Source organism: Mytilus edulis, chromosome 14 (assembly GCF_963676685.1).
Source record: "Mytilus edulis chromosome 14, xbMytEdul2.2, whole genome shotgun sequence".
NCBI lineage: Eukaryota > Metazoa > Mollusca > Bivalvia > Mytilida > Mytilidae > Mytilus > Mytilus edulis.
This window is the reverse complement of record NC_092357.1, coordinates 50,245,906-50,260,327: the sequence shown is the minus strand read 5'-3', so window position 1 is coordinate 50,260,327 and position 14,422 is coordinate 50,245,906. Positions and strand designations below refer to the sequence as shown.

Genomic DNA, 14,422 nt, shown 5'->3' with positions numbered 1-14,422 from the left:
TAAGAAAACTCCTACGCAAACCGCGCTCTCTTCATGTTTTAATCTCACATATTTGTCACGTGTCCATGATTTGTGTTAATTGTTTTTCAAAGTTTATATCAATGAACTTCAATACGAAAACCATAAAATTATTGTACGGCTTTCAATAATGAACAAAACGTATACCGTATAGTCAGCTATAAAAAAAATTGGAAAGACACAATGATAAAAAGTTTAAAATTGAAAAGCAACGGCCTGAATTATGATTGAAGCAATAAACAATAAAAAGTTTGATTATTGGAATTATAATTATACATTTAATAAATGGCTTAAACAATACTGTATACATATTTTATTTTCTGGTGTTATTTGTTGAATTCGTGTTGAAGAATAAAGCAGATATTATAAATCTTATCTATTGTTATATATTAGCAATCGACCTTTACATAACTTCTGATTACTTATGTATTTGATTTATTTCATATTTGAGGTATACCCACGTCTATTTTTATTCACGACACAGTATATCAATAAAATAAAGTTAAGATGAACGACCTTATTGTGCTAACTACATTTTCTTGTCTTTAAAGCTCTTTACATAATCTTGTATAATGGGTACCTGGATTCTATTTGATTGATTGTACATCTGTTTTTGGTCAACATATTTCATAGGGGTATCCAAGTGAGTAAAACCTACGAACCCATGAAAGTGAAGCGAAAGACGGCCATCGATTTTCACACATTTCAGTATAAAAATGAAGATGTGGTATGATTGCCAATGACACAACAGTCCACAAGAGACCAAAATGACACAGAAATTAACAACTATAGGTCAGCGTACTGCCTTCAACAATGAGCAAAGCCCATACAGCATAGTCAGCTATAAAAAGCCCAGAAATGACAATGTAAAACAATTCAAACGAGAAAACTCAAGTCTTTTAGTTATAAACAAAATAATACTGTACCGACAGGAACATTTAATACAAAACAATTAAAAAACTGAAGCCGTCAAGTAATCACATGATCGACTATCTGTAAACATGCATTTGTTTCGATTAATAAATTAAAGAGACTGAAGAAACTTTTTTGTGAATCTAAACTCGAATGTTGAAAAGAGACTTACAAAATTATGACAAAAAAGGGAACAAAAAACGACGAGAGACCACCAAAAACATAAAAAAAAAACTAAACACGAACCCCCGAAAAATTGGGATGTTCTGATAAGTTAAACAAAATCTGCTTCATGTGAACACATATTGTGGTAATCCTGATTTGATAAGTAATTTCCCTAACTGATTATATATCACGCAATATTGGATTGGTAATTGACATTTATTCACCATAACAATGTTCTCCAAATTCATGATACCTTAAAGATTTAAAGATATAGACCACTTCCTTTACAAATAGGATTTTCTTATGTCTGAACAATACATGACGTTTTACTAATTGGTTAACCATCTTTTTCTATTGACCGAATGTGAAATATAGTCAAGATATTGAATTTAACTGGTACTCCAATATTTGTTTTTGCATAATGCAGAATTATTGTGGTGTGTTGTCAGGAGTGGGACTTCGAGAATACACTTAACAACTATGATAGACATATTTAGATCCAAATTTCAATTGTGTCACGCATATAACTGACCTTTGCAGATTTACTGAATTGTCACGAATTAGATAAGAACAGTTGAACAGTGACAAACATGGGGTTGCTTCACGTTGCTGTTGGTAAGTTTGTTAAGATAAACCCAAGTTGAACTACTGGTAACCTGTAATGTAATGCATCTTAGCCTTGCTATTTGATTTAAAATTGATTTGAGCAAAATGCACTACATAAATGCTTTCTTCAATGAGATAGTTATATAAATCTGATTTTTAGTGCATTTGTACTGCGATTATCATTTTAGTGGCATTACTAATCCATAGTTGTATTGAAATGAACCCATAATGTGTAAATAATGCCATAATGATAATATAGTAATTGTTCATTTAAAATACGACGAATTTCGTATTGATTCGTATTTTGTAAAGTTAAATTATATCGATAAATTTGTTTGAAGCTTAACTTAGATTTGATTGATTTTTGGCGTTTTCAAGCCAATTTTAAGCACCGCATTTAGGCCATTTCGTGGCGGTCAGTTTTTATTGGTGGAGGAAGCCGGAGTGCCCAGAGAAAACCACCGACCTTCGATACAATTTTTTTTCAATCCCAGTCATTTAAGATTGTAGTCGAGTGTACCCACACGAGCGGTGTTCGAAGTCAAAACCTCAGTGTTGACTGGCTAGTTATTACAGTAGTAACTACTTAGACAACTCGGCAACCGACCCCCCTCAGCTTTTCTTCGATGAAATGTCATAGTTTTTTTTCCAACATTATGTAAGTTCATTACACAAAAGAATCACATATTACACTCAGTTATGTATCTTTCTTCACTGAAATCTGTTTATCTTTTCCACCTAATGGCAAACTGTTTGTCATCCTTTTCGATTTATGCGTTTTGATTTTCTCTAGGCATTTTAAAAATCGTGTCTATCATTTATAAAAAATGAAATTCTAATAATAAAAAACGACGGCGAAAGACACGCGGCGGTATTAAATTTGCGTTTCGAAAAAGTCGCATTAATTGTGATGTTCTTATCTTAACAATGTACGTCGGTTAAAAACGGGAAAAAGCTGACAAAAAATCTTTGGATTCTTTTTTTAATTCAGTAATGAAGATAGTTGATATACGTATTCAACATTTTAAAGAACATTTTACTATAAACAATAACCACAATAAACCTATTTCTCGTATCAAACATAAACTAAAAGAACTAGCCAAGGAATTTGTTTTTGTCCCGGCAGATAAAGCTGCTAATAATATTATTATTGTTTGACGTAAATTTTACATTGAGGTTCTGAAAAAGGAAATCACCAATTCACCAACATTCCAACTGACTCCATTTTCAGAAAACGAAATCTGTAACAAACATAAACTTTTAGCCACCGCTTTACAAGCAGAGCCAAATACAATGAAAGTCCCAACTATGTATTGGCTTCCGAAGCTACACAAAACCCCTTACAAATATAGATTTATTTCGTCTTCAAGCCATTGTTCAACTACTAAATTGTCTATTCTTCTTACCAGCACACTTGGTACAATTAAAAACCTGATAATAAATTGTTCAAATAAGGCCTTCGAAAATAGTGGAATAAATTACTTTTGGAGTGTCAAGAACTCGTTGGAAGTACTTGATAAATTGCATGCTTATATTGGTGATTTTGAATCTGTTCAAAGTTTTGATTTTTCTACCCTGTATACCACATTGCCTCACATTCTCATTAAGAAAAAATTCACACACCTAATTAAATGGGCATTCAAAAAATCAGAATGTGAATATATATGTTCAAACTCTTTTAGGTCATTTTTTAGTAGCAATAAACAAAAAAACTATGTTAATTGGACATGCTTTGATACTATATATGCCCTTGAATTTTTACTAGATAACATTTTTGTTCGCTTTGGAAATTCCGTATATCGTCAGATTATCGGAATTCCAATGGGGACTAACTGTGCACCACTTATTGCGGACCTGTTTTTGTATTGTTATGAGTTACAATTTATGACAAAAATAAGCAAAGACCCATCGAAACAACATCTGATAAACAAATTTAATAATACTTTTAGATATTTGGATGACATTTTGGCTCTCAATAATGACGACTTCAGTATGTATATTAATGAAATTTATCCTGTTGAACTTACTTTAAATAAAGCTAATACTAACATTGACCACTGCCCTTTTCTCGATCTTGATATCTATATCACTAATGGAAAGCTGAATACTAAAATTTATGATAAAAGGGATGATTTTTCATTTCCTATCGTTAATTATCCGTTTTTAGATGGTGACGTTCCCTTGTCACCATCTTATGGTGTTTATATATCTCAACTTGTACGATTCGCTCGTGTATGTAACAATGTTTTAGATTTTAACGAGAGAAATTTATGTATTACTGAAAAATTATTACACCAGGGTTTTCGATATCACAAACTAGTCAAAACATTTACTAAATTTTATCATCGGTATAAAGACATCATTCGTAAATATAGCTCAACATGCAGACTTCTAATACGTTCAGGTATTTCACATCCAATTTTTTATGGTAATATTCTTTATAAAGCACAAAGGTGTCAGTATTCACCTCAGAAACTTACAAAACCTTTGAATAGACTTATTAAGAAGGGATATAATTACGATACTGTTGTCAAGTCATTAAAGATTGCATATTTTGGCGTTAATATTGAGTCACTGATAAGGTCTTTGCATCGGAACTAAACACATTTATTCTAAAAACAGTTGTTGGCATGACACGGGTTATGTTCTTCTCATATATGTTATGATGGTATGATACTAAACCCCTAACGGGACGGATTGTGCCTGATGTTCATATGATGAAATCATAATCTTTCAGTCAGTTTAATTGAAGTCTGGAGCTGGCATGTCAGTTAACTGCTAGTAGTCTGTTGTTATTTATGTATTATTGTCATTTTGTTTATTTTCTTTGGTTACATCTTCTGACATCAGACTCGGATTTCTCTTGAACTGAATTTTAATGTGCGTATTGTTATGCGTTTACTTTACTACATTGGTTAGAGGTATAGGGGGAGGGTTGAGATCTCACAAACATGTTTAACCCCGCCGCATTTTTGCGCCTGTCCCAAGTCAGGAGCCTCTGGCCTTTGTTAGTCTTGTATTATTTTAATTTTAGTTTCTTGTGTACAATTTGGAAATTAGTATGGCGTTCATTATCACTGGACTAGTATATATTTGTTTAGGGGCCAGCTGAAGGACGCCTCAGGGTGCGGGAATTTCTCGCTACATTGAAGACCTGTTGGTGACCCTCTGCTGTTGTTTTTTATTTGGTCGGGTTGTTGTCTCTTTGACACATTCCCCATTTCCATTCTCAATTTTAATTATCATTTTAATGTTGAAAAAATAGCAGAAATTCAAAATATTAAAATTCAAATCATGCAATTTAAAGCGTAAAGTTCAACTTCACGTAATCATGAGAAATCTTCAAAGACCGGTGATCAATATGTACACATCTCGGAAGTACTTACAGAAAGTTTATACATATCAAGTAAAAAATTAAGGAGGAGATTACAAAAAACACAGAAATAATATGAATTCTATCTTTCTTCAAAATGTAGGTAATCATAATTTAACTCTGATATCAAATTAACACGATTGCTAAGATAAAAATCGCTATCTTACTAATGGGCAAATACGAAATCCAGCAAAACAGAAAGATTTTGTATTCACTAATTCATTAATTTCTATAATGACATATCTGCTGTTGTATTGACCTTGTTTGTTTTAATGGCCTGCTTCTGTGCAGCCGTCTCGGTCACTGGAGTGTTATTTCTAAACATTCTCTAACAAGATAAAATCATCATAGATACAAAGATTTAAATTTTGTAAGCCGTACGCACGTTTCGTCTACAAAATTTCACCAGTGACGCTTATATGATATTTGTAAGGCCCCTGACTTTTTTTACGAATTCGGTTATCTATTAGTATGAAGAGTCAATACATTTCTTCATGTAATTATACATACTAAATATTTAGTATTGAGTTAATAACACTACTGAACATGTATTCCTTTTCCTATTCTAGTTCGTATTTTTAAACTTCTTTTTCAAGCTTTTTCTTCATTCAAGACTATGCAAGTTAGTTTACCACCACCACTCGTCATTTCTTTTATTAAAAAAAAAAATGGTAGCATAAAGTACAACGCAAGCTAGTTTATACAGTCATACATTTTTTTCATCAAGATTAAAATAGAAGTATAATGTATTGCACAAGCTAGTTTTGCTACAATTCTTTCCTGGAGATTAAACTGGTGGCAAAAAGTACTAATCAGGCTACTTTTTCAACGCCAAAACTATTCGTTTTATCAAAATCAAAATGGCATCATAACGTACTATACCTTCTAGTATAGCACACTCATTCTTTTTTCCTTTTTTCAAGATAAACATGATAGTTAATAATACTTTACAAGCTTCTTCATTATATGTTTAGGTTCATTTTTGTTATCATTGAAGAGTTATCGTCCTTATCTTTTTTTAATATCTACTAGTAAGTATTTTTGTCCTTGCTTGACGTTGGTCATCAAAAATTGGCAATTAATATCACCGATTGTATTTAAGTATTAACATAAATACCGAACTCGAAGGAAAATAGGACAGGGAAAAGTCCATAAAACCTGACAAATTAAAAGATCAAATATATAATTAAAAAGGAAAGGATAAAAAATAACTGCTATATGCTTTACTTGGTATACCCATTTTTCCTTTGTTAATGGTATATGTTTATTGTTGTTCTGCGGTTTCCTTTTTGTGTCGACTATTATATTATTTGTTTAAGCGATTATCTGTGATGAATTGCGTGTGTTTGTGTTGTGTTTCTGTCGCGTAGTGTTTTCATTTTAACGAGATGGTTTTTTTTTAACATTGTCATAAAGTGTGAGGATTGGCTATGTTAAAAAAAATTCTTAAAATGTCAAGCACTAAGTCAGGAATATGGCAGTTGCTATCGTTTCTATGTATGTTAGTGTTTGTTTTGATACACTTCAGTGTTTTCTTGTTCCTTTGTTTTAGTTTGTAACCCGGATTTATTTTTTCTCAATCAAAGTATAATATTTGAACACTGGTATACTACTGTTGCCTTGGAGTAATTCATTAATTACTCTCATTAAATGAACAATATAAGCGTGGTAAAGAAACTATTTTGTTACAAGTATATATAATGTAAAAAATGTATTACCACAACTCATCATAAATACCAGGATAAAACATGTGTACACTAGACGCGCGGATCGTCTTCAAAAGATTCACCAGTGAAGCTGGAATTTAAATATTTAAATCATTGCCAAATCAAGTACAAAGTTGAGTATTGTCCATTTGGATGCCCTTTGTATAATATACTAGTCAACAAAAGAAACGACACAAGGCAATGCATTTCCGATATATAAAGAAATCGGATACGCTGTACTTGTAATTGATTGCCCAATTGGTCTAATGTAACCGAGTGTTGTATTATTATCAGAACCATTGATTTAAGGCAAATACAAGAATATTTATTGTTTGCAATGATTGTTATTTGCAAACATCGTATTTTCACCCAAAAATTCAAAATCGATATTATATTAAATTTAAACATGGTTTGCTTAAAACATTTAATGCCTTTTCTCATCTTTGTAATTAAGTGCCGACTTTTGTCAGCATTTTCCACAAAATAAATTTGACCTCTGTGTTCAATAACACGGTATATTCTCCTTTTCCAATTTGGTTAAATTCTTTTATTCATAATTATGCAACGATTTGTAAATGATTTATTTCATTGGATAAATTAAACATGTTTTTTTCTATATATTATATTTTAGAATAAACTGGAATTGAAACTTGTGTATCGTTACTTTTGTTGACTAGTATATGTGATAATTAATGTGCCAATCATTTTTATTGCAGTTGCCATTTTGTTGCAATCAACTGTTCAAGGTATGTTAACCATTGAAATGTGTAGGGTGCTTAAAACAATCTTTTGAAAATGTTTATTTTGAAACGCTTTTTCTTTTTTTTCTTTGGATAATTAGCAACATTTTAATTTGAGATGTATCATGAATCTTAAGTCTCCAATAATCTGCTAACTTCGAAATACTGGAAATGGTTAAATCATTGGAATCCAATTGGAGACGATTATCACTACAACAATAGAAAAAAAAGTAAACACACCTATCCACACGCGAACACTCATACGTAAGCATGCCAATACACTTATTGTATTCCACTGATTTACTATTGTTTTCTTTTTTAACAGCTCAAAGTTACTGCAGAAATGATCAGTCGTATAAAGGTTGTAATATTTTATACACACACATATATATATATATATATATATATATATATATATATATATATATATAAACCTTATCGGTTGTTATATCATGTCTTCTCTTAAATGTGTTGTTTACTTGGAATTTTGATATCTTTGATTGTTGAAGAAACTGTTACAATGGACAGCGGCCTTATCGGGTTATCATGTAATATTTTGGTACAGCATCGTATCGTCTAACAGAGAAAAACACTATGTTTTATCTTGTTGGTCGTGTGAAATTATGACTCTTTTCTGCACATGCTTTTATCGAGTTATCATTAAGCGTTGACATAAAGATTATGTGCAAGATTAACACAAAGGATCGAATCGATATATTGTTTAAAAAGGCAACAGAAGTAAACATCTGTTCAATAGAAATAAATCGATTAAGCGAAAACTAATCTGGGTCTAGGGAAACACATCAACTATAACAGGAAAATAATGAAACAACAAACACACTGAACTGATATTTAAACTAACGCCAACAATCGGACTATTTGAAAAACAACTGTTGCTGAACAGTATTTCAGATCTTCGTAACAAGTCATCGTGTAACGTTCTACCACAGCACTTCACACATTCATTATCGATTTATCCTTTAATGTTACGACACAGTTTGTCAGACATTCATGTCAAGTCATCTGCACAGCATACGGTTCTAATCGAGATATTGCAAACATTTTTATCTTTCTTATTATTCATGGAAATTTTGGAAGATAATCAACAAATCGGGCTTGGACTGAATAAAACTGCATGATTATGATTCTTTTATATTAGACATTTTCCATTGATAACATTAATTTTTAAACTGAAAATAAAATATGTGTTTCCAGGAAGAAATTGTTCGAATGGATCACCATGATTTTGTTACAAGTACATTATGTGTATACATATAAATAAAGGCAACAGTATATAATATAAAACCGAACACAGTTGAAACTATATAGAATAACGAATTTCCCTACATGCTAAAAATAAGCAAATTGCAATTTAAACGCACAAAAGTACAAATAATTAGGCGAATGTCAGTTAAAAATCTTCATTTCAGAAAATTAACAGTTGTGTTTTTTTACAGCGTTGTTTAGTGCTATTGAAAATAACCCATGCCTACCCGACTCTCAAGGTAAATATATAAACACGTTATATATTATGAGATTATTTATCAGACATTTTGTATTTCATATAAATCAATAAAAAAGTCATACCAAACGAACTAGAAGCCTAACATATAAGTAAGAAGAGCAACATTCCTAAACACAAGTACAATATATACTGTGCTGTGTGGACCTTTTGAACCCTTTGTTACAGGACTAAGTCATTTTAGCTAAATTAAATAAAAAAGGAAATAGCGTAGACAATCATGAGACAATTATTCAACAAGACACAGTGCTTTAACGGCCAGTCTTATTTATATATATATAAAAATCGAATAGGATGACGTTTTACAGAGCAAATTCTTAGCATTATCTTTGTCTCTGATAATGTTCTCAAAAGCAGTTCTATATTTCATCAAAACCCTCTATATCATAATCGTCAATGAAGGAGAATGTATAGCAGTAACAAATTTGAAATATATGGACATATATATATATATATAGTAGTCTGTTGTTATAAATGTATTATTTTCTTTTGTTTCCTATTCTGACATCGGACTCGGACTTCTCTTAAACTGAGTTTTACTGTGCGTACTGTTGTGTGTTTGTTACTCTACATTGGCTAGAGGTAAAGGGGGAGGGTTGAGGTCTTAAAAAACATGTTCAACCCGTCCAAATTTTTTCGCCTGTCCCAAGTCAGGAGCCTCTGGACTTTGTTAGTCTTGTATGATTTTTAATTTTAATTTCTAGAGTATAATTCGGAGTTTAGTATGACGTCCATTATCACTGAATAAGTATACATATTTGTTAAGCGGCCAACTGAAGGACACCCCCGGGTGCGGGAGTTTCTTGTTGCATTGAAGACCTATTGGTGGCCTTCGGCTGTTGTCTGTTCTGTGGTTGGGTTGTTGTCTCTTTGACACATTCCCCATTTCCATTCTCAATTTTACAGCCTACCAACAAAAAATTATCTAGACGTTGTCTGATGAGTAATCTCATAATCGTAACTACAAAGTCGAACAAGCAAACAACATGGCCTTTCAGAAATATTTTTGAACTAAGCAGTCCTGAAATAGATGCAACTGTTCATGTTCATGTTTGCATTCATATAATAAAGAGTTTTTCCATGTTGAAATAAAAACAGTCGACACCTTGTATGTCCTATACTATGTTTATTTGTATTTCAGTTTGGCATCTATTAAACGGCATAAGTCATACTTCTTGCAAACATCTTGCAGCACAGAGAATGTATGGTATGTTTGTAAATATGAACTGTTTCAAAAATTATAATAAAAGACTTTAGACAATACGAATCCAAAATACAGCCCTTAATTAAGAAAGTGCATATGATACCAGTTCTTATATACTAGGTATTTTGCGAAGTGCTATGTATTTGGTTTTTTTTACTAAGCAGTCTCTGCCATCGGTCACTCGAAAATTCTAGATTTCTATCATTTAAAATCGCACAATGCTATAAATTAGGAATGTATGAATACACAACACTCTCTGTTCTGAATTCATACCCTTCGTCAACTTTTAAAATTAAAATTATACCAATCCAAATCAAAAAGTGGTATTCATTTGGAATGTATGAATACACAGCCTCTGTTGAAATCACTTAAAAAAAGAGGGACGAAAGATACCAAAGGGACAGTCAAACTCATAAATCTAAAACAAACTGACAACGCCATGGCTAAAAATGAAAAAGACAAACAGAAAAACAATAGTACACATGACACAACATAGAAAACTAAAGAATAAACAACACGAACCCCATAAAAAACTAGGGGTGATCTCAGGTGCTCCGGAAGGGTAAGCAGATCCTGCTCCACATGTGGCACCCGTCGTGTTGCTTATGTGATTACAAATCCGGTAAATAGTCTAATTCGGTAGGTCACATTCATGAAAGGGAAGGGGATTGTAGTTACGACGTAAGGAACATATCCGATATCATTAGTGAAGCGGTTATTCCATAACGGTCAACCAACTCGTGATGGCGTCCGTAAAATTTACGAAGGGATGATTTCAACTTCACCATTTGGAACTTTTGGTTTAATAGCTTCCTTGTGAGCAGTAACCCTCTATCAAGAAAATCATGATAGGAAATGCAAGCACGAGAATAGCGTATCAATTGGGAGATATATACCCCGTATGCAGGTGCTGCTGGAATGTTGCTACTTAGAAATGGAAAGTTCACAATTGGAAAGCTGAAATCATCTCTTTTGTCAAATTAAACTTCGACAACTTTGAAATGTTTTGCATGATACCGTTTCTAATTGAGTAGTGTTATTGATTGAGGATTTATATCTACGCAATCTCTGATGTAATTACAGTGTATTCTGTGTTATCCGAAACACTGAGAGGTCAGAAAAAAATGTCAAATTAAGCAGGGTGTCAGAATAATCAGGTTTTTTTTCTGCAAGGATAGGCATATTTTAGGACTATGAAAATATGTCGGTTAAAGCAGGATGTTGGAATACTCAGGTGTCGGATTAGACAGGTTACATTGTACTTAACTTGTGTGAAATTTTTCAGTTTCCAGTTCTTATCGCAACTTACTATTCTTTTGAGATTGTTTTAGCAATATTAGAATAATCTGCCAAGTTGCATTATTCCAATAAAGGATATCTGTCATCTTAAAACACTGCTATTGACTGTTTATTCTAATTGGTGTTAATTTGTATACTTTTTAGACATATATGTACATGGGACCAATGATAAGATACAGTTCTAGTCACATATTGTCATTCATTTTGGTTGCAAAACCAAGCAGTTTTTGTTACGTTTTTCTCAAATTAACGTATATATTGTAGATAAATTTCGACAGTATGATGTGAGCCAGTGTGGATGTACAGGACACTATTCATCCTGGCGTAAGATTGTTAAACTAATATTTTCAGTGGTGTTATTATATTCAGAAACGTAAACATATCTATTTTTTTTAAGACATCCATGTATTTTATCGATTTAGATTAAAAGGTATACTCTTTTTATTGTTTTACTGCTGAATGATTGATTGTTGGTGTTTTTAAGCCACCTTTAAGCGACAAATTGGGCTATTTCGTGGCGGTCAGTTTTTATTGGTGGAAAAAGCTGAGTTGCCTAGAAAGGGGGGGGGGGGAAATACCGACCTTCAATAGGAAAGTTGACAATCCAAGTCGATTAAGATTGGAGTCGAATGCACCCTTACGAGAGGAGTTCGAACTCACAACCTCAGTTTTGACTGGCTAGTGATTACAGTAGTACACCACTTGGCCACCGAGGCCACTGCTGAATGATGCTAGGTAGCTGTTTGATTCACAAATATCCAACATCCCCATTTTATCATACTGATATTAAACCAAATGTCATTGAGAAATATGCAAATCAGTCACTAGATGTCTTTAATTTAAAAAGAAACTCAGCTTTATGATTTTTCCATTTTGATTTAAAGTATTATGGCATACAATTTTGTTTTCAATGAGGATACATATTCTAATCCTCTGCATAACATACAAGGCACAAAATGGCAACATTACACGTAACGTCGTGACTAAGGAGATGTGGTATGACTGCCAAAGAGGTAACTAGAGTTCATTTTATGTGGAAGTCAGCATGTGTAGGTAACATATAAACGGCAACAAAAAGATAGATGCGATGTAATTCAAACAAGAACTACAATGATCTGTTTTATATAAATTCAATTGAGGAACAACAAATATGACAGACACGAACCAACGACTACTACTGAATGGTTGGCTCCCGACTTGAGACAGGCACATACAGAAAGTAGTAGGATCACATATTTTTGAATGGTGTGAATATAACATATACAATTGAATGATTAACCAGGCAAAAAAGAATCAGTGACCCTTAAATCAATGAAATAAAAATGCATATCATTTTTAAAGGAGACTCGTAGAAATAGTGTTGAGAACTCAGAGTTTTAAGTCTTGTATGTTTACTTCCAGTTTTACATTTACTCTATTATTTCATTTTTATCGAATTATAGTTATCAAATTTTCTTTATTCTATCATAATCATAAAGTTTTAAAATTATAAATTAATTTTAAACTTTATAGATTTGATTCGTCCAAAACATTGTGTTTGATATACCATCAAACCCAATAATTTGAAAACCAAGGAAGGATTAATTGTAGAATACACAAGGATCTACATGTCCAACAGGCTTGATAATGAATCGTTAAAAAATAGAAAAATCATATAAGGGTTCTTTTCACGAGAGAGTAGGCACCTCAATTCTTATAATTATCTATTTATAAATTTATCAACGATGAGGATGATTTCAAGTTATAAGAATTAGAGTTCACAAATGGCTAGTGTATTCGAAGCACTGCTCTGAATTTACTTTCATAAAGAGTGCCCTATAGAAGTTGGTTACATAATTTCATTCGATATGTAAATGCATATCCATATGTTTTAGGTAATTATTTATATACATGTATATATATAACTTTTTTTTTGTAGAATTCTCATACTCATTAAATGATCATTGTGAAAGTCATTTTAAACGTGAGTATTTTAAAATAAAATTAAATGAAAGAGCAACCAATTTATATTTTTGAATGCACAAACGAAAAATAAGATAAAATAGTACCAGGAATATAATTAAATACGTCAGACGCGCGTTTCGTCTACATACGACTCTTCAGTGACGCTCAGATCAAAATAGTTATAAAGCTAAACAAGTACAAAGGTGAAGAGCATTGAGGATAAAACAATTCCCAAAAAGTTGTGCAAAATACGGCTAAGGTAAAAGAGGGACGAAAGTTACCAGAGGGAAGTCAAACTCATAAATCGAAAATAAACTGACAACGCCTGGTTAAAAATGAAAAAGACAAATAGACAAACAAAAGAACACATGACACAACATAGAAAACTAAAGAATAAGCAACACGAACCCCACCAAAAATTAGGTGTGATCTCAGGTGCTCCGGAAGAGTAGGCAGATCCTGCTCCACATGTGGCACCCGTCGTGTTGCTTATGTTTTAACAAATTCGGTAAATAGTCTAATTAAGTAGGTCACATTCATGAAAGGGAAGGGGATTGTAGTTACGACATAAGGGACATATCCGATATCATTTGTGAAACGTTTATTCCATAACGGTCAACCAACTTATAATCTATTCCCGGGATAAAAAAAAATCCTTAGCTTAGATAAAAGCCTGATAGACGTTATTGAGAGACAATATAGAGTATGGTTGTTTCCTATCTCTCTTTCTACTTGAATTTGTGATGCGTTTCCTCACTCAGATTAAGGACTTTTTTTAATTATTATTAAGGAACAGTTAAATTAAACATGTTTTGGATAAACACTTCAAGTCCAGAAAATTCTTTGTTGTCCACGGTGTATTCTGTTATTTTTGTTATTTTGATGAATTTATTCACTAAAATAAGTGGGATACCAATTTTTGACCAATCATCG

The 14,422-nt window shown here is 32.2% G+C and overlaps 1 protein-coding gene across 1 annotated transcript in view; it reads left to right on the top strand.

The window, feature by feature from the left end:
• Positions 1 to 1,635: 1,635 nt before the first annotated feature.
• LOC139502579 (uncharacterized) overlaps positions 1,636 to 14,422 on the top strand; it is a 35,887-nt gene continuing 23,100 nt past the window's right edge. Inside the window, exons 1-7 of the mRNA XM_071292084.1 lie at positions 1,636 to 1,710; positions 7,497 to 7,526; positions 7,846 to 7,881; positions 8,978 to 9,025; positions 10,184 to 10,249; positions 11,810 to 11,869; positions 13,464 to 13,508. Of these exons, the coding sequence (XP_071148185.1) occupies positions 1,686 to 1,710; positions 7,497 to 7,526; positions 7,846 to 7,881; positions 8,978 to 9,025; positions 10,184 to 10,249; positions 11,810 to 11,869; positions 13,464 to 13,508 (310 nt within the window). The 5' untranslated portion in view covers positions 1,636 to 1,685. The remainder of the gene's footprint in view (positions 1,711 to 7,496; positions 7,527 to 7,845; positions 7,882 to 8,977; positions 9,026 to 10,183; positions 10,250 to 11,809; positions 11,870 to 13,463; positions 13,509 to 14,422) is intronic.